This window comes from Staurois parvus, unplaced genomic scaffold (assembly GCF_062004578.1).
Source record: "Staurois parvus isolate SC_StPar_1 unplaced genomic scaffold, SC_StPar_1.0 ptg000384l, whole genome shotgun sequence".
NCBI lineage: Eukaryota > Metazoa > Chordata > Amphibia > Anura > Ranidae > Staurois > Staurois parvus.
In genome coordinates, this window is record NW_028318180.1 from 644640 (window position 1) to 666753 (window position 22114).

Sequence of the window (22114 nt, forward strand, 5' to 3'; positions counted from 1 at the left end):
TTTACTAATGAATGTCATACATTCTATTTTCAAATGTTAAACATTTTCACACTTATATCTCAAATAATTTATATACTTCTAATTTCCCAATATAGTTATATATCTTCATTCTCTTTAATCACATAACTATTCTATGTTAAAGACAAGTGCAGCGCTATAAATGCATGTGATCAATAATGAACGCATGTAAAAACCAAAAAGTGTAAAGAATTGCAATAATGATGTAAACTGGTAAATCGTGCTAAAATAAGTTCATATAATTATTCCTGAATAATGGAATGTCCTTGGTGTGAGAGTACCAACTCAGAGAGTGCCTATGAATGGCACATGTGTTCTCTCCGTGACGGACAGTAGTGCATGAACTCGTGAAAGGTAAACCACCCTTGGGACTGGTCTACACTCACCAGAACAAAAGTATTAATGTGCATGGGTTATACACATCGCACATCTGGGGGTGCAGCGGTATGCTGGCAGCTATGGGTTAGTCATCCAGCTCCATCCATCCATCCATCCATCCATCCATCAGGGTGGGTGCCCAAATGGTCCTGGGGAGGAATTAGCTCAGCCACAGGAGCCAGAAAGGTGCTCAATAGTGTAGTACACTGTCACAGGGGTGGATGACCTTTCACGAGTTCATGCACTACTGTTCGTGGTTATATTTATCTTGTGTAAGACCATTTTACTAGTCTATATCATTTGACCAGCGCTCGCTTTATCATTTTTAAACAATGTAACTATTCTACATTATAACTCAAACTGTGTTTCCCACAGTGGTTTAGTGGTTAGAGCTCAGAACTTACAGCACTTGGGTCATGGGTTCTAATCCCAGTCTTGGCAACATCCCAAAAAAATGGAGATCAATTTTCTGGGTTGTGGCAGGAATATTGATCAATCAATTATGATTTTGCCTAATGACTAGAAAGTGGATGAATGTTACTTGCGTACTGTTCTTCTGCCAATTAGGTCATGTGCAAGTTTCATGCCGTGTATATTTCATTGTAACTTTTTTCTCTTTTAAATCTGTCTCCTTATACAACTTGACCCCCTCCCCCACCCCATCATCACCTGTCCCATATGCAAATCTATGGATCACCGCCCCACTCTTTAACTATCTATTTACTGATCAAGTGAATGTGTCTCATTTTCTATCAGCTACAGCTCAGATCTCACATTATTATACAATTGCTGATTGTATCTCACCACTAGTCTGATTGAATTCACAATTCCTGGTCAGTCCTGTTCCCTGACCTCTAATAACCTTTAGGGCCAGTTCACACTACATGTGTTTCAGTTGCTTTTTCAGCATCACAAACGCACAGAAAGAAGGTTATATGGTTGTCAATGTCATAGTTCACATCAGCGCTTGCATTTTCAATGCATTGCAGGTGCTGTAAACAAAGTTGACCACGCTGCATTGTTTCTGCACAGAACTGTACTGGAACACATTGAAACGTCCTTGAATGTACTAAAACGCACATGTCCCTAACTACATTGAATACAAAGAAAATAGAAAAAAATAAGTGGAAGGGATACAAAAATGCAATGTAAACATGTCCAAAACGCATCCAAAATGTACTGGAACACACTAAACATGCATGCCAAAAGGGCATGAAAAAAACCCATCAGGAACACATCTAGACTGTTTCTATAGTGTGAACCAGCCCTTAGGACTTGTTCACACCATTGGTGGTGCAGAAACGCATGCAAGAACACACATTTTCCAGCACAGCAAAGAAATGCAATGCCCTGTGTAGATGTGCGCAGGTACCATGATGAAAACGTTGTTGCACCTACACACGTCTATTAAAAACAGCCCCATTCACAGCCACAAATACGCATGGCACCACACTACTGTGCGGTTAGGTGCGACACACTTGGAAAATAACATAAAAATAAGCCAACATGGCTAAAACATATCTTGAAAATATGGGGACTCTGATATCCGGCGACAGTCCGTTCACGAACGAGAAGCAATTCTGCACCCCTAAAACCAACATAGAGGAAAGGGATGGTCAAATTGCTGTGCTGCTTCCAAACCACCTCTGGCATGCCAGGGTCATTATGCAGGTCCTCGATGCCAGTTCTTGCCTGCGGCCACAAAATATCCACTGGCCACAAGTGAAGGTGAGTGGAGGACGTGAAGGTGGATTTCTACCAGCTTCAACCGCAAGCAGTACTACTCCTGAAAAATGAGAGCAAATAATCATTGACACGTCATCATGACAGTCAATTCTCAGTGCAGGCTATCTAGAGTGTCTTTCCTTTTTAACCATTTCAAGAGTTTAAGGAAACATTCTTGGAGCATCTACTGTGTTTGGAAAGGCCAAAGGTCCCCCCCTCCCCCAGGCACACTAATGCTTATGCAGGCCATAGACGGGGAGAAAAACAGCCGATTTTTCTTTTAAAAAATGAAAAATCGGTTGTTTAAGCGGCCGACGTTACCAGCAATGGTAAAAAAAAAATCGGCCGATTTTCATCCCGTCTACAGCCGGCAAAAAGTGTCCCTGCAGAGAGCTCCGCTATTTCTTTGACAGTTCTTTGACATTTATAGCGGTTGCAACAATGTATTTGTATCCATTTCGGATACAGATGTTTTTATTCGGAAACAAATAGATACAATGTTGCAACCGCTGTAAATGTCAAGGAACTGTCAAAGAAATAGCGGAGCTCTCTGCAGGGACACTTTTTGCCATTCTGGAATTCCTCTCATTTTTCATCCTTCTTCTTCCTCTTCTTCTTCTTCCTCATCATCCTCTTCTTCCTCTTCATCATCTTCTTTTTCTTCTTCATCATCATCCTCTTCTTCATCATCTTCATCATCATCATCCTCTTCTTCTTTTTCTTCTTTTTGTCTTCCTCTTGCAGGTCACTGCTCATGTGCAGATTTTTTATCAGTAAAAAAATCGGCCGATTTGCCCATCATTGCCGCGAAAATCGGCCGATCGGCAAATTCGGCCGTTTTTTTCCAACTTTACCGAAAAAAAAAATCTGCCAAAATACCGAAAAACGGCCGAACAAATAGCCCACCAACGATCCGAAAATCGGCCGATTTTATTTTCGGCCGATTTTCGACCCATCTATGGCCTGCATAAGATATGGTGTGGCCCTAGGGTCAATGTGTGTTTAGAATACTTCCAAAATGCACATACAAAAACACTCCATCCAAATGCATGTTGCATTTCTATAGCATGTTAAACAGAAGAAAAATGCACTTACATAATGTTAACATGCGCAAGTAAAAATAGACAAAATCCACATCCTTTTATTCTGGCTTCACATACATGCATTGTGGTCTAACACCGCACTCCTGGGCAAATCACATGCAATTTGTGTGCGTTGCAATTAGAGACAAACATTTTGCACACCTCAAATTGCACCGCATCCGGGCCAAAAATGTGCAGGACCCTTTTTCAGGGTATGCACATGGGTGTGAATAGGCATGCCATCCAATTTGGCAAATCGTAATACGCTTTGTGTACCAATATTGGTGTGTTGGTAACTTCACCTAGAAAGCCGCAGCAGGTGGCATGAAGGGGTTGCGGTTGTGATGCGGTGCAGCGCTTGCACAGAAAACACTGCAAATTTCACATCGCATCTGTGTGACACCAGAATGTGCCAATATGTGGCTTGACAAAGCACAGTGGTCAGTGCAGATTATTTTCAATCCATGTTTTTTTACACTTTTCATTCACTGGTTTAACTCAGGTGATCATTAATCACAATTATCTCCGGAGATCACATGCAGCCCCTCAACCATCTACACATATCTCTGGAAATCTATACAGATCTCCTTGAAAAAATGTCTCCTCTCCTCTTCGGAAAACAATTGTCCTCCACCTCATAAACAGGGGGACAGAGAAGACTTCTCCTTGATAACTAAAATCAGATGAATTATCTGTGCTTAATAAACATACACCAATACTGCAAATGCATTGTACTGTCCAAGGCATTGCACACTAACGCATTGCACACTAGAAATGTCAAATGCGTTAGTGTGTACAGTGCATGAGTGTAAAATGCTTTAGTGCACACTGCAGTGTACAACGCATTGCACACTGTAATACTCTGTACAAAGTAATACTGTGTACACCCACACATTGTAGACTGTAATGCACTGTACACTGTCATGCAGGATGGAGCAACGCATTGCACACTGATACCGTGTACACCCACACATTGTAGACTGTAATGCACTGTACACTGTCATGCAGGCTGGAGCTACGCATTGCACACTGTGATACCGTGTACACCCACACATTGTAGACTGTAATGCACTGTACTCTGTCATGCAGGATGGAGCAACGCATTGCACACTGTGATACCGTGTACACCCACACATTGTAGACTGTAATGCACTGTACACTGTCATGCAGGCTGGAGCTACGCATTGCACACTGTGATACGCTGTCCACTGTCATGCAGAATCCAGCAACACATTGCACACTGTGATACCGTGTACACCAACACATTGTAGAATGTAATGCATTATACGCAGTATACATGTCCAGATATTCAAAGATTAGCCATGAAGGCCTAGCTGGTTACCTATTGGGCGACCGCAGATAGCCGAATAACGCTACACTGCATCCAGGCAGCTCTGGGAGGGTGTCATATGACATCCTGGCAGAACGCGCTCTCCGTGATTGCTGTGTCCTAAGGACACAGCTGATCACGTGATGTGGTAAAGACCAATCACAGCGGCTTTTTACCATGTGATCAGCCATGTCCAATGACACGCTGATCACCGGGAAATGCATTTGCCGGGTCTTGGCTGCACTTTCATCACGCTGTCAGAATGTGTGGAAAGTACTGCCGAGAACCAGCAGTTATCAAAGCAGGGGTCGGCCCCGATGATCAGTGCCCACCAGTGCCACCCAACAGTTCCGCCCACCTGTGGCCAGCAGTGCCGCCTCATCAACGCACATCAGTGTTGCTAAATTACCAGTTTACCAAATGTTATAATATAAACAGCCTTTTATTCATTATGAGCTATTTTGTGGTTTATCGAGCAAAAAGTAAAACTCACAGCAGCAAGTCAATACCACCCAAAGAAAGCTCTATTTGTCTGAAAAAACTGATACAAATTTAAGATGGGTACAATGTGGCATGACCGCACAATTGTCATTCAAAGGATAACAGTGCAGAAAGATTAAAATTGGCCAGGACAGGAAGGGGGTAGGAGTACCCAGTAGGCAAGTGGTTAATATAATTGACCCATCAATACCCAGGAGCTAATGTACAGATAAGTAGCATGTGCACCAAGTGAGATTCTGCTAGGCCCCACCCACAAAATTACAATTACTTGTCCCTCACATGTTATAAACATATTTGCAATGGCCACAGTTACTTTACATATAAGGATCATCTCCTCAGTTGAGAACTGTGCTCTCGCCATGTCCAAATGCCAATAAAGTTATCAAAATTTTCAACCAACACAAAACCTCCAACCACTTCTCATCCACTTACACTCCCCACAACCACTTCCGGGTGCGTGCGCACCAGATGACGGACTTCCAGGAGGATAGCTGCTCGTGCGCCATGGGGGACACCTGTTTGGCGTTTATTTGTGCACGATCGCTCATTTCTATGCACGGCTATGATAGCTTTCGCGAATGTGTGTTTTAGTGATTTTTTTTCTTTTTAAACCTTGGCTAATATATCTTTGTTGCCAAAGGCCAAAAATCAACATACAGTGGGGACTATTTTATTACTGTAAATCAAATTGTAGAAAACCTGTAGCTGGCTGCACAGTGAATGTGACATATTCATTAGTACATAATATTGTGGTGCAAGCAGGTTTTTTATTTTTTTGTTTGGTTTTGAAAAAGCCAGTTTGCACACACTTGCATATTCACGCTCTTACAAGCTACATTTGAGCAGATTATATAAGTATACAAAGTAACTATTAAGGTTGTTCATATATTGAACATAAAATAAACACAAAAACATCGGTCAAACATTTATTGATCAAATATATCTTCATTTATTTGGTCAGCAGGAACAAGTAGGTACAGTCAATATCTTGGTGAGTCACAAAAATAGGATTGATGTGGCAAAAAGAAAACACTCCTGCTCATAAGAGCTTACAATCTAAAGATACTTCTAGTGAACTGTGTGTGCTCAGGTTATAGCAGGAAACAAAGGGGAAGATGAATCAAGTAACATTTTCGTGCACATAAGGTTTACTTACACAATCATTTAGTATAAAGATCCATTCACAAAAAAGTCTACACATCAAAATATAAAGAAAACAAGACATATGTGAAAAACCCCTCCCACCTCTACAAATCCCCTCCCACCTCTACAAATCCCCTACACATACATTTGTCAGCAGGTTTGTAAGAAAAATGCATTTGAGTCTAAATAAGCAAGCAAAATTAAAACAAGAGCAGATTTTAAACAAAACGATTGACATGTGTGAGGCTTTCAATGCAAAAAGAAAAAACACAATCATTGTGCAATAACACACAAACACACTTTACAAGGCCAAAAATATGCAAACATTTCCAGCCCACTTCCAAACACAGCCTGAGTGGTGTCTGGGGCAATTCAGCACAAAATCTCTTCTTCCCCCAAACCACTACAAGCAAGGACTTAGTCACAAACCACCCAGCCTAGTAACAGGCCAAATCACTCCCTACTGCACATCTTTATATAATCTAGGTTGTATTTGGAGCATGCCAAACAAGGCCCCACACCCAATGAAGCCACACCCACCACTGACCTTAGTTTGGTCAGTGAAAGTGTTTTCACCTGATGAATCCGCTTCCTACCTGCATTAACCCTTGGTATACAGGCCCCACAAATCAGAAAGATATATACAGTGAAATGTACGTGTGCAGCATACAACAGAACATTGAGCAGGGATGTGAAAGGGAACCCCAATTGGAACCTTTATTGCTACTATGGTCACAATTCCCTCCAGATTCTCGCATGAGTTAAGACAGTCACATGACCACATCTTGTATGCAATACTGAAAATGACAAATCGATTTGACTAGTATGGTGAATTTCCCATCAATTGGTAAAACACTCCAGAAATCAAACATCACCAAACATTACACTCTGGGCAAAGCTGATTTACAAATCATGCAACTTACAGTAAAGTTGACCATTTCAATGCAATTTTCAAGACATCTGACACAGATCTCTATGCAAATTGCCATTAAAGTAGTACATGTACTACTATAGAAATCAGTGTTTGAAACGCACCCATGTGGTCACTCTAATAGCAGACAATAGGGTGCGACTTTGCAGACGATTTACAGCTTGCATGTTGTGCAAATCACATGCCAAGTCCCACTCAATGAGCACGCTATTGGAGCGTTCATATTGTTGTGGTTCAAACTTGGTAGGAGCCGCAAGTAATAATAGAGTAATGAATACACTACTTTTCATGCAATTTGCTGAGAGATCGATGTCGAATGTCTTGCAAATTGCACTTGAAATCACCATGTACCCCGACTTTGAAATCATGCAACTTCTATGCAAGTCACATGATGTGACTGTGGTGTCAATAACACCACTTAGAAATCTGCTTTAATGTGACCGGGTAGCCCCCAGTAACATTGTTTGCGATTGCCATGCAATTGGCATGACAGGCGACTTGCAAATCGTAGACCAAGTCGCACCCTATTGGCCACTGTAGGCTCTGTTCACATCCAATTGGATTGTGAACTCGTGCAACTTCACTGTAAGTTGGACAATTGCCGCATCGGATTAGATGTGACAGTGGTGTTGGCCCCCAGTAACATTGGGTGCAATTTGCCATGCAAAGAGCAAGCTGCTGGCCATGCCAATCACATGACAAGTCACATCCAGGGTGTGCAATTTCAGGTGCGATTTGTGCATTGACATCGTACCTGATATTGGATATAATGAATGTGAGTGTATTAACATACACCATTTGTTGCAGCGAGAGTTCAAAGGTATTTGAGAATTGTGGCCATTTATTAGCAATTTAACATCTAGACTCAAATAGAAATCGCAATGCTACACACAATTGAAAACACAACTAGTTAGTAATTCTCTAGAAAACACAGTAAAATTGGCAACTTAAAGAGTAATTTTCAATTGCATATAGTGTGAGCGAAGCAGGAAAATCAACAAAGGAAATAAATCTTTGAAGGCGTGCGGTACCTGCCTGCTGGGATAAGGGTCTGCTATGCATTTGGGGGAAAAATGCACGCCAGGATTTGTGACAAGTTTGATGTGTGGATTCACCAACCAAGTCTTTTCTCTCTCGTTCACTCTTCTGAATGTCTCTCTTTATCACTCTTCAGTATGTATCTCTTGCTCACTCTTCTTTGTCTCACTGGCTCGCTCTTCTCTCTCGCTCACTCTTCTGAATGTCTCTCTTTATCACTCTTCATATGTATCTCTCGCTCACTCTTCTTCGTCTCACTCTTCTCTCTCTCTGTCAGCTCTTTGCTTGCCAAATCCTTCACAAAAGTGGGTGGAGTGTAAACCATCATTATCAAATCTATTAGTGATTCAGGCCCTTATCTTATCCCATTGTATGACATTCACATAAGGTGCAGCTTTGAAGGTGTTTCAACAGACAAGGCCTCATTCTAATTCACATTTTAGGGATCATTTAGACAGAATGCAAAGATGTTGCCAGAACATGTATGTGAAGACAGCCACACACGGAGATCATGCTACTACCTCGCCGGGGTTGGGATTCGAACCGACAACCCTAGAGTTGTGAGGCAGCAGTGCTAACCACTAACCCACGGAGCTACATTGCTAACCCAGCCTGTATTTCTGTGCTGTGAATCAATCCTAGGTCCCTGGGCATGGTCAGTTTAACTAGCCAGATATCTCCAATGTGACACAAATGTTGTGCTATGTTGCCAATTCAGATGTATGTTGGTTCTATGTATCCCAATACAAAGGATTGCAATACTAATACAGGCGTACCTCGGTTTACCAACGCCTCAGGGAACGTCATATTTGGGGTACAAATGTCAAACCATTTCAGTTAATTGGTCTGTTTACAAATGTTTGAATAATTTGGTATGGGCATGTGGCCTGGTATGGTTCAGGAGGGGGGGAGGCACTCGCTCGTCGTCCCCCCCCCCCTTTCCTGACCTGCCGGGCTGCATGCTCGGATAAGTATGTGTTATGGATTTAGGGGGGTACCCCATGCTGTTTTTTATTTAATTTCAGCGTGGAGTTACCCCTTAACATCCATACGAGACCCGAAGGGCTTAGTATGGATGGGAGGGGGGACCCCACGCCAGTTATTTAAAGAACTGTTTATAAATCACTGCAATACTTTGACATTCAACTGTCAGTGGGGAAATCCGCCGACAGCTGAAACATGAGCGCTGCATTGGTTTTCATTACTAAAATGCTGCATGAGTTGATAACATAACTCATGCGGGATTGTAGGAGCGACAGCCATGAGTTAATGTTTCATCTGTCAGCGGGGTTCCCCACTGACAGCTGAATGTAAAATAATTCCCTTTATTGCATAAATAATAAAAAAAAAGCGTGGGGTCCCCCCTCCCATCTGTACCAAGCCCTTCGGATCTGGTATGGATATTAAGGGGGAACTCCACGCTGGAATTAAAAAAAAAACCAGCGTGGGTCCCCCTCAATATCCATACCAGACCCTTATCCGAGCATGCAGCCCGGCAGGTCAGGAAAGGGGGGGGACGAGCGAGCGCCCCCCCCTCCTGAACCATACCAGGCCACATGCCCTCAACATGGGGGGGGTGCTTTGGGGCAGGGGGGGCTCCCCCCCCAAAGCACCTTGTCCCCATGTTGATGAGGACAAGGGCCTCTTCCCCACAACCCTGGCCGGTGGTTGTGGGGGTCTGCGGGCGGGGGGCTTATCAGAATCTGGAAGCCCCCTTTAACAAGGGGGCCCCCAGATCCCGGTCCCCCCCCCTACGTGAATGATTCCCCGGTACACGGTCCGCAGACTCATTCACAAAAAAACTAAGTGTGGTGTAAAAAAAACACAGTACAGGGTCTTTGACAAGTCCTTTATTAAAACAATGTCCCCCGAAGTAGATCCAACGTCAATCGCGGCGGCGGCGACCCGAAAAAAGGAAAAAAAAAAAAAGGTTCCGCTCCCGTCCGAGGCTTCCAGCCTAGTGAAGAAAAGCCTAGCTGACAGTTCTTATATAGGTATGGGCGGGGCCAGCCGGGAACAGCAAGCATGTGACATGGGGCGGGTCACTGGGATGATGTCCCCGGCTGGCCCCGCCCATACCTATATAAGAACTGTCAGCTAGGCTTTACTTCACTAGGCTGGAAGCCTCGGACGGGAGCGGAACCTTTTTTTTTTTTCCTTTTTTTGGGTCGCCGCCGCCGCGATTGACGTTGGATCTACTTCGGGGGACATTGTTTTAATAAAGGACTTGTCAAAGACCCTGTACTGTGTTTTTTTTACACCACACTTAGTTTTTTTGTGAATGAGTCTGTGGACCGTGTACCGCAGAATCATTCACGTAGGGGGGGGGACCGGGATCTGGGGGCCCCCTTGTTAAAGGGGGCTTCCAGATTCTGATAAGCCCCCCGCCCGCAGACCCCCACAACCACCGGCCAGATTGTGGGGAAGAGGCCCTTGTCCTCATCAACATGGGGACAAGGTGCTTTGGGGGGGGAGCCCCCCTGCCCCAAAGCACCCCCCCATGTTGAGGGCATGTGGCCTGGTATGGTTCAGGAGGGGGGGGGCGCTCGCTCGTGCCCCCCCCTTTCCTGACCTGCCGGGCTGCATGCTCGGATAAAGGTCTGGTATGGATATTGAGGGGGACCCACGCTGTTTTTTTTTTTAAATTTCAGCATGGAGTTCCCCCTTAATATCCATACCAGACCTGAAGGGCTTGGTATGGATGAGAGGGGGGACCCACGCTGTTTTTTTTTTTTTTTTTATTGCGGACCTTTATTTTTACATTCAGCTTTCAAAAAAAATATTATCTAGACCTTCAAAATAAGTAAAATCATAACAGAAATAATTATAAAGGATAAGAAACAAAAATAGAATCACTAAAACGAAGGAAATCTAATTAGATTACATGAAGATATGCTTAATGCTGTTTATTAAACACAGTAGTCGCGACCGAGTGCCGGCTGTCAGAGGAATCCACAATCAGATTCACCATTAGTCAGTGGCTAAAAAGCAAACGCCCATGGCAGAGGACTAAAAGGTGTTCTGCACATGCTCAGTTCTATCTGCCAAAGACACTGCACGGGCATCTAGATTTTTACTGTGTCGATTTCCTTGAGAAAAACGATTTTTAACACATTCTTAATTTTTTTGGAAATAGCAGATATTGTTTAAAGTGATGTCCTGATATTTGGCAAAGCAAATTTCTAAGTGAACATGTCTCTACAGTGATTTTTCATGGTGTTAGACGTGCTTCTTAGCAAGTCTGCTTTTGTGAGTCTGATTCCGGGCGTGTGTCTTTTTGTGAATTAGATTGGGCGTCTGCTTATGGGCTCTGCTCACTAGTGAATTAGGTTGCAGGGTCAAAAATGGACGGACGCCCATGAAAATTGGGCTTAAGCCCATAAATATGCGCCCACGCCCAATAGTGAATCAGGGCCATTCTGTCTGTGCAGTGACTCCTATCTCCAGGCTTGTGCGCTGCACCTTTTCACTGTTCCGTTCTCAAAACACTATGTGTGGCTCTAAACGGACAGCTAAACCCTTGTCAGAATCTCCAGCAAACAGAAGCCCACTGCTTGTGTTGTCTACCAAAGAATCCAACTTTATTTTATAGGTGAAACTGAAACACAATACAATGACAGCATATCAGTATACATAGAATAACTAGTGTAGCATAAATGACAGATGACACAGCAGAAAGGCACTTACAGGTGATGATGTCTCAAGCCCCTTGGGAGAGAAGCAGGCACACTGCATCCACAGTGAATGGCAATCTAAAAATGGCTGAAGAATTACCTAAACCAAGAGTCATTTCCTGTCTGAGAAATTGCATATCCAGAGGAGAACTGCCATTCATGTTTGCCACTAGATGGCAGTGGTACACTACATATCCCACATAAGTAAGTATAATTCAATTAGCCTGTGAAGGCAACACAGATGGTATGACAGTGGGTGGTATATACAGAAGAGAAGTGTGGAGGGTATGACAGTGATCAGCATGTAGGGGAGAGGAGTGTTAGGCTATGTTCACACTAGCGCTGTGTGCAGGCAGCAGAGAGGTGTTTGGGAAGCGTTTGTACTGCTTCCCAAACGCCTCTGCCAATTCTGCACATTACAGCACATGGTGCTGTTCTAACGGAAGCGTTTGCACCGCGTCGCGGCAAAGCGGACGCCTCTGGAGGAGTCAGGAGGCATTGAAGCCTCCTATTCTCGTCTATGGTGCCGCTCCGCAAACGCCCGGCCGGCGTTTGCAGTGCGGTTGCGACGCGGTTGCGGGGCGTTTGCGGAGCGGTAACACCACTCAAACTGCATTATAGGCGTTTGGGGGGCGTTATTAATGCTCGGAAAACGCCTAGCAACCCCCGCTAAACCGCGCATGCGGCGTTTGCGGAGCGTTTGCCGAGCGTTAAAAACGCTTCGCAAACGCCGGACCAACGCTTGCCAAACGCTATAGGGGCATTTGGCAAGCGTTGGCAAAACAGCCAAGTGTGAACGAGCCCTTAAGGGTATGACAATAGGCAGTATGTACAGGAGAGGAGTGTGGAGGGTATGACAGTGATTAGTATGTAGAGGAGAGGAGTGTGGAGGATAAGACAATAGGCAGTAGGTAAAGGAGAGGAGTGTGGAGGATATGACAGTGGGCAGTATGTACAGGAGAGGAGTGTGGAGGGCATGACAGAGGACAGTATGTACAGGAGAGGAGTGTGGAGGGTATGACAGTGGGCGGTATATACAGGAGAGGATTGTGGAGAGTATGACAGTGATCAGTATGTCCAGGAGAGGAGTGTGGATGGTATGAAAGTGGGTGGTATGTATAGGAGAGAAGTGAGGAGGGTATGACAGTGGGCAGTATGTACAGGAAAGGAGTGTTGAGGGTCTGACAGTGGGTGGTATGCGGAGATGCAGTGTGGAGTATGCTGGGTAATAAACGTAAGAACAATGTGGAGGGTATAAGGGGAGTTAGTATGGACAGAAAAGTAATGAGAAGTGTATGACAGTAGTATGCATAGGAGAGTAGAATGGAGGCTATGGTGGTATGTGCAGGATAGGAATGTGGAGGGTATGGTGAGTATTGTGTGCAGGAGAGAAGGGGATAGTGGCAGGCTGTGCAGATGAGTGTGGAGTGCATTACACTGTACTATGTGCAGGAGAGCAGTACTGAAAATGAATGATACATCTGTAAATGTGTGCACCAAACTACATAGTGGAGCAGAACCCTATGGTTTGGTGTGGCATCTTTTTGGAAGATTCAGGAGCTTCATTTCTGTGTTGCTTGTGCATAGGGTAGCCCATTGTATAGAATGAGCGGCTCTACACATGACGCATGAAAAACACGCTTGCACTTGGTTGCACCTGTATGTGTTCTCTAAATAATTTGTATTCATACAATTGTGCTTCCATGCAAAAGTATTCATTATTCCAAATCACTTTGTATTTTGGATGTTATTTTGGAAGATTCAGATTTATTCAATATGTTTCCAGTGTAACTTTTCATTGCGATTTCCTTGTGACACACTTGCAACTTTGATGCAGCTTGGATGCTTTGCAATTTGTTTGCAATTTTAATGTAACTTGTTTGCGACTTTGGCCAATCATAAGAATACAGATTGTGACACATATTATTGAACTTACAAAAACCTCTGAAGTCGCAAATGAATGAAACAAATTAATAATTTATTTTGGATTTGTTGAATTTAACTTCTTTTGTGATTCGGAGATTTGGATACAACCGGATCTCAGAACAACAAAATTTCATCTGGATTTCGATCCATAATGAAACAAATCACACATCTAATCCTAACTACTCTTAGGGCTTGTTCCAACATGTGTTTATTATTAGGAATGAAGCAATGCTCACTATACCATGTTTGGTGTGTTCATGTTTTTGTCTAAGATTTTGATTATGTTTTCGTTCTGTTTATGAAGCATTGAAAAAACGTCAGGAATACTTGCTTAATGCCCATGGAAATGTTGCTTTTCTAGTGGGAACTGCTTAAAGGTGAAGTGATGTAGAGGAAATGATCTGATTTGAGGAGTGTTTAAGTTGTGGTGTGATAGCAGACATCTTTGTGAATTCTCTGCAAGATGGATTTGAATACTTTGATCTTTGACATCTGGCTTGGTCCAGCTCAACTTTGATGACACAAAAAGCATCATCATTGACAATAATGCTCAATCCATCTGCTCCTGTCTGGCACTGTCATTATGGCTGGCTATTTGATGCTTTTGTCCGCACACAGAAGTAAATAGTGTTACCACATGGCTGCTCTATACAAACAGGAGGTGGCTAAAGCTGCTTGGTCCTAGTTCTTTATTATTTCCCAATGCATTCTGGGATAAAGGAGCCCCCACTGTCTCTCCAGCTACCACTTTCTTAATGCTTCACCAACATGCCATAAATGCTATAGGTGCTGGTAAGATGTGGTTATAGAGCATTACTATTGAAATCAATGGAGGCAGCTGACAAATATTGATGCCTCATAAAAGCAATATGCTGCTTAAAGGAGAAGTACAGCCAAAGCTCTTTTAGCTAAACTTCTCATGTGGATCACAGAAGTTCAATTCGTTCTGCACTCCTGTGACCCGTTGTCAGCTGACAGCGGACTGAAGTCTGCTGATGTCCCTGAGCCGGTCCAGTCTGGGGAAAGATGCCAACTTCACAGTCGGTATCCACCCCAGAATCTGGAGGGGCATCTAGCACATCCTCTCAGCGAAGGTTTGGGTTTGTCCACCCATTTTGGGGTAATTCCACTCCTCTTGTTTCATTCCCTCTTATGTCATTTGAAATGCAAAGTGAGTGAGATCTGCTCATAATGGTCACAGGTGCACAGGCATGTCAACTTAAGCTGAGAGATCTTGTCACTGATGCCCCTGACACTGGAGGATCTACTGAAAGATCACTTTTTCTCATTTTTATTGAAATATATCAAACATAAATTAGAATTGAAGACTTACCTATGCACCAAGGAGGAGACTGCCATTTTCCATCTTTACATAGAACGTTTTCTGAACCATACAACTGATATCCAGGATCACACTCTATCTCTATATTATCTCCATTAGAATATTCATTTCTTGGATCTATCACTCGAGCATTTGGTGGTGCAGATATAGGGAAACATTTTGACTCTGCAAGAATGATTTATGTAGGACATAACAAAGGTTATTAAAATATAACAACCCTAATGTAAAATATGTATTTATTGCTGTACATCAGTTATCGGACTGTACATCTGGGTTTAAGACTTACTACACAGAAAAACCTGAAGCCCAACATAGCTCATATCTAGAGAAGCCAAAAATAAAATACAGTATGCTGTGTAATTAAATGTACAGTTAGTATTATTTCAAAAACATTCGAAAACCAGTACCTACTGATGTCAGCAGGGGGACAAGTTGTATGTCCAAAAAGAACATGACCACCTTTATCCACATCTAATATTACAATTGTAAATACATTTTAACACAAAATATCCACACAAGATAACGTCCAGAGTAGGGTTACTAAGATAAAATGCTGATGTTTGCCAATATAAGTACACAGCCACGTGCCTTGCAGCCAAGTCTATTACATACAATGCCCAGTCCCTTGTGCATCCAGTGCAAAATTCAGTATATGACTAATTTCTTAATGATGAAGTGTGATAGGCTGTATATTTTTAGTGTGATACTTGTATCTTTTTAGATGGGTCATTCTGAAATATACAGTCTAACTTGTGCCTACTAAAGACATCAGTAGTTTGAGTAGTATTTTATAATGAGCAGAATGTTATTAAGGCGAAATAAAACACATTTTTACAGGTTAGTTCATTACAAATATATAAAATTACATTTTAGTTATAGTCTATTAAAGAAAACAAGTAATGATGAATTAATGGGGATGACATTGCTGATCTGTTTCCAAAATGGTAATTGCTTGGTTGTTTCTGGCTTCAGTAGGTTTGAGTCACTCACCAGGGAGCAAGTATGCAGATGTGAAAGTCAGAAAGCAGTTAGAACTCCTCATTTGCATAGGAAAGACAAAAATGGTAGTCCACCACACATCTTAAAGCACCTTTATTGTGGATGGTTGAATAAAAGCACAACAACACCCTACAACAGAGGAATACAGCAGAAAACAGCTAACACATTTTGTGCTTATGCCTTGTACACACATTCTGTTTTTTTTTCGTTCAACCCAGCAGGCTTAATGAAAAAAGAAAAAAAATGGAGATCGTTGTACTAAATAAGCGATGAGTGCAGCGATCTGATCAGGTGCTGATTTTCCAGCATATGCTTTTGCCAAAAGCCGGTCCGTAGCCCAACTTCTGTAAGAAGGACAGCTGTGCATATGATCTGAATTTCATCCAGTTCCTATTCGGATGGACTATGTGTACCAAACTTTAATCATAGCTGACTAAACAAACTCATCACCAAATTGAGTATATAATGCAATAACACCCACCCATAAGCAGGTGAACGTCAATAGAATGATGAACCACACGGCAGCTAATAATCTGTTGTGTGCTGCCTGCACAAAAGAAAGAGAAAAACTCACACAAAATTTAAAACACATGAACGCGTGAAATCATATAACGAATACATATAAATATATATAAATGCACAGCTTCTAGGGACAACTACACACAAAAAGGCCACTGTTCATTCATGGAAACAGAATTTATTCATTCATACAAATATCATACATCTAATTTTGTGATTTAGCCTTACTGTTTTCCTAGTACCCAGCTGAAAAAATCCCTTTAATTTACATAGGATATAGAATTTTTTTTTTAAAGACTTTGTAGGATCCCCTTTAAACTTAACATAGGTGTCACTGTCAGATAATGGACTGATGATATACAACAGCATCCAGCACTACCACCGATCCTTTCTTGTCAGAGTCCCTAATAACAATGCTGGAATTACTGCTAAGACTCTTTAAAGCCATCCGCTCCTGTGGGATTAAATTATCAGGAATAACATAACCAGTATGAGACACTTTAGAAGCTACTTCAACTATCTTCTGATACTGGTCCATGTTTTTAGCTTTTGATTTGATACGGTAAAAGTCAGATCTCAATTTAAAAAGGTATGGACATCTCATAAGGAATATCATAGCAAAATCAAGAACAAACTCCGAAGTCAAATCTTCAGGATCACAAACAGAACATAAATCCTCGAAATCTAACACAGTAGATCACGTGATATCTTGATTACTCATATTCTCTTCAATCTTTAGTGCACCTGGAAGATCAAAATAATGCTTTCTTAAAGTAGTTGTAAAGACTAAAGGTTATTTACCTTCATGTATTCTATGCATGAAGTTAAAAAGCCTTCACTGTGCAGCTCCCCCCTCAGCCCCTCCTAATACATACCTGAGCCCAATCTCAATCCAGTGATGTGCACGAGAACAGCGACTCTCCTGGATCGCTCCCTCCTCATTGGCTGAGACACAGCAGTGGGAGCCATTGGCTCCCATTGCTGTCAACACAGCTAGTGAGGAGAGAGCTGGGGGCAGGGCTGAGCAGTACTCTGTGTGTCTTATGGACACACAGAGGTGACTCAGGAGCAAGCACGCACAAGTGCCCACAGAGCAAGCAGCTTGCTCTGGGGACACTCAGCAGGGGGGATAAGCCAGGAGTGCAGACGGGGAAACCAAGAAGAGGAGGCAAGTATGACATGTTTGCTATTTTTCTTTTTAAAGCAGAACCTTTAGTATTACTTTAATGTGACAGATAAAACAAATTTATTGACATCAAGGATTTTACAAAAAAAAAACTTAAAATGTTTTTGGACAAAAAGATAACCCCTTGGAAAAACAAGAAACCTCATCCTCTGTCATGGATCTTTGGGACAGTTTCAATACATCATAGATTACTGTCTTGTCTATCACCTGAGCTGGTAATGAGTATTGCCATTAATAATTATGTTTTCTTCCTCCCTGCCTTGTCTTCTTAAGCTTGAACCTTTCTTTTTCTTCTTTCTCCCCATTTAAATGTGACTGAACTGATAGGATCACACCTACCATCAGAGTCAGGTGGTGAATCAGAAGCCTCAAACTACGGCCCGCGGGCCAAATGCGGCCCGCCGAGGACATTTATCTGGCCCGCCGGGCAGGGGCATATCTACCGCGAGGCAAGGGACTAGGGTTTGGCAGGTCAGAAGAGCTGGGCAGGGCTCAGGCGGGAGGCAGGAGGGCGGAATCAGCAATTCTAGAACAGGGGAAGGTGGGCTTGGCTTATGAATCCGCACCACTCACCTGTCCTCTCTGCAGCCAGCCGGCCATCTATTCTGATCAGTGCATGCAACCGTCACGGCCAGAGGGCGGAGCCTAGAGCTGACCATGAAGAGGGGGAGCAAGAGAGGAGGCTCCATCGCTGCATGTTGGGTATCACAGTCACAGACCCTAGATAAGTGCAATAGATGATTGATCTCCTCCCTCTCTCTTTCCTCCCTCTCCCCTCCTCTTCCCCCCCTCTCTCTCTCCCCCCTCCCCTCTCTTTCCCCCCCTCTCTCCCCCCTCCGCCCCCCTCTCTCTCCCCCCTCCTCTCTCTCCTCCCCCCTCCACTCCCCCTCTCTCCCCCCCTCCGCTCCCCCCTCTCCCCCCCCTCTCTCTCTCCCCTCACTCCTCTCTCTCTCCCCCCCCCTCTCTCTTTACATTGTACACAGATCTGACCCAACAAGGTGTCCTGCATTTACCGTATATTTCGCTCCATAAGACACACTTGGGGGAAATGTCTGTGCGTCTTATGGAGCGGCCAGCCCAGTATTCCCGCCGCCGTTGTATGTCTGCATGTCTGCAGTCTCTGGTCATCTCATGTACTATGTCCGCAGTCTCTGGTCATCTCCTCTACTGTGTCTGCATTTGTTCATAGTTTTTTTTTTTAAACTATAGTCCGGCCCTCCAACGGTCTGAGGGACAGTGAACTGGCCCCCTGTTTAAAAAGTTTGAGGACCCCTGAGCTAAACAGTCCATGTCTGCAAAACAAACTCGTTTTTAAAAGCTTTTCGTGATCAAACAAAATGGATTGCTTTCTTCCACACTTCTAAATTATAAATTTCATAGTCCAAACAATCCATTAGCATTTTCACCTTTTTTCCAGCAGTCACCTCTTTTTATAATTTATCTAATTTATTGTTCAAATTAAAGTCCAGATCCTTAAATACTATATCATTCTGCAAAGAAGTAATATCCTTTTGCAGCACTAGAATTTCTTGTAATTTTTCACAGGAATATTGTTCTAAAGATAAGTATTCCATGAGAGTACTCACGTTCCAGTATGACTTAATTTCTATTACCAACAGAATTTGTGGAATGACAATGTCATCAAACTTTCATATTTAAATACAAATCATTTGAACCTGAGGTGTATAGAAACAAATGGACTTTGTGTCTTTCCTTGATCTTACCTTTAGGGGCAAGGATGGACAATTGAAGTCCAAATTGTATAGAAAACCATCATCTGGCAAAACCGATTTGAGAGCTGATTCACCCCAAACACACTATTAAAGGAATCCCCGTAGGTCATTTTTTCAGACTTTGCAGGATACACAGTAGTGATGATAACTCTAATAGAGGCAACATTGATGTGGAATAGTTTCCAACAAAGGGGTTACCCTGCACTGGTTCTCAACAGGTGTTTACATATACTGAGGACCAGACGTCGGGAACTTTTAGTTGATAGAGCTCAAACCTGTTGGTTATGTGTTATAGAAGACACTGGTAGTGATAGCAGAATTCAGACTTTACTTGTGTGGCTTAAGTTACAAACATACAGAGCACATTTCACAGCAGACAGATTACTTCCTGAAGAGATGATAGAGAGAGAGGAACAAACAAGTTTTCACATATGTACAACTAGTAACCTTTAGTGTACAGTGCCATCTACTGGTCAAGTGATATTAACACAGAATACTGTATATAGTACATTATAGTACATGCTGTTGCATTCCCAACACCCCTTCTCAATGGCATGTGCATAATTATATGACATTTAGTCTCTTTTGTAGAAAACAATAACATTCCCTTGGCAAAGGTTTGGTGAGTGCATCTGCAATCATCTCCTCTGATGGGCAGTACTGGATGTCGATAACCCCCTGTTCTTGCATGTCTCTGAGCAGATGATATCTTACATCAATGTGCTTGGTTCTTGGGTTAATCTTCTCAGAGTGTGTAAGCTTTATGCATCCCTGATTGTCTTCAAAGATGGGTGTGGGTTGTGACATATTCAGTCCCATGTCTAGTAGAAGTTGACGAATCCAAATGGCTTCTTGACATGCATGTGCTGCTGCTATGTATTCCGCTTCAGTTGAAGAGAGTGCAACAGTCACTTGTTTCTGACTAGACCAGCTTATGGTTCCTTGTCCATACTGGAAGATGTAACCACTTCTTGTTCTGGCTCTTGTCCTGCTTCGCATGGGTCAGTGTCTCTTGACGATTTAGTGTGTAAATCTCCACATTTTTCAAGAATTGTATTATCTGGTGCTTCACTTTCATCAAAATAAACACTGCGGCTTACTGTGACCTTGTTGGTCTTTGGACAAAGGATTCTATATCCCTTACTCTGCTCAGTGTAGCCAACCAGAATGCCTTCTATGGCTTTGTTCTCCAACTTGGAGCGTTTCTGACTTGGAATGTGGGCATATGCTTTACAGCCAAATACTCTGATATGTCCTATGTTGAGTTTTGATCCATTCCACATTTCATATGGTGTACTCTCAATAGCTTTTGATGGGAGCCTGTTTTGTAGGTATGTTGCAGTCATTATTGCTTCTCCCCAGTATTTGTTAGGTAAGGCAGCGTCCGTAATCATACATCTGGTCATTTCTACAAGAGTGCGATTCTTTCTTTCCGCTACACCGTTTTGCTCAGGAGTGTATGGTACAGTTGTTTGGTGTATAATACCTTGTTTCTTTAGGTATGATTCCATCTCTTTATTCATATATTCCCCTCCATTGTCAGTGCGTATTATTCCAGGTTTCCTTTGAAACTTGTTGCTTGTCATAGCTACAAAATCTTGAAGTTTTTCTAATGTCTCACTTTTGTGCTTCATTAGATACGTTATTGTGTACCTGGAATAATCATCGATGAAAGTCAGTAAATATCTGGTCCCGCCAGGTGTGATGGTTTTCATTGGTCTGCACACATCACTGTGTATCAGTTCCATGGGTTTAATGGTTTTACTCTGACTGGTCTGTGGAAGAGGGGTTCGGGTGGCCTTTGCTTTGATGCAACACGTGCACTTGCTGAGTGTGTGGCAAGGCAATATTTTCATGTCTTCTGATAGACCTCTCTTTGCAAAGTCCTTTATAGCTTCTGGGTTTCGATGCCCCAGTCTTCTATGCCACAGGTGGATGCACTTGTCATGTGTGTTACGAGTTGCCGCATTAGCCTTCTCACTTTCAGTGATGAGTTTGTACAGATGTTCATTTAATCTTCCTCTTGCTAAAATTTGCTTTCCATTTTGAATTGTGCATTCATTACCTCTGAACTGGACAGTGAGTCCATTGCTTGCAAGGGTTTTAACTGATAGGAGGCTTCCTTCTAGGCTTGGAACATATAGAACATTCTTTACAAGGATGCTCTGCTTGCCCCCTGATGGCGTTTTGCAGTTCAGAAATCCTTGACCTTTACCTTCTGCTGTAATACTTTTCCCATTTGCTAGGAAGACTTTATCTTTTACACTAAAATCAATTTCTGTGAAGAATGTCTCGTCGCTTGTCATGTGACTTGTTGCCCCTGAATCAATGTACCATCCATGTGAGGTACTATTCTGAGTCACTTTAAAAGTACCACTCCATGATGCACTTTCATTTTCTTTCATGACTGCTTTAGCTCTTTCTCTTGTGGGTAGCTCCCGCTTTCGCTGCTCAGCTTTCCAGATTGGACAGTTCTTTTTCAGGTGACCGGTCTTTTTGCAGCGAAAACATACCCTGGTTTCTTTGCTTTGTCTTATGCCTTCCTGCACCTTCAGAGCTGCCTCTGGTCTCTTGTTCTCTTCACTATGC

General features: G+C 42.8%; 1 protein-coding gene across 1 annotated transcript in view; it reads right to left on the reverse strand.

Annotated features, from left to right (window-relative positions):
* LOC149455903 (complement factor H-like) overlaps window positions 1–22114 on the reverse strand; it is a 746405-nt gene that overhangs the window by 316827 nt on the left and 407464 nt on the right. The window contains exon 10 of the mRNA XM_089685749.1: window positions 15080–15253. Coding sequence (XP_089541875.1) covers window positions 15080–15253 — 174 coding nt within the window. The remainder of the gene's footprint in view (window positions 1–15079; window positions 15254–22114) is intronic.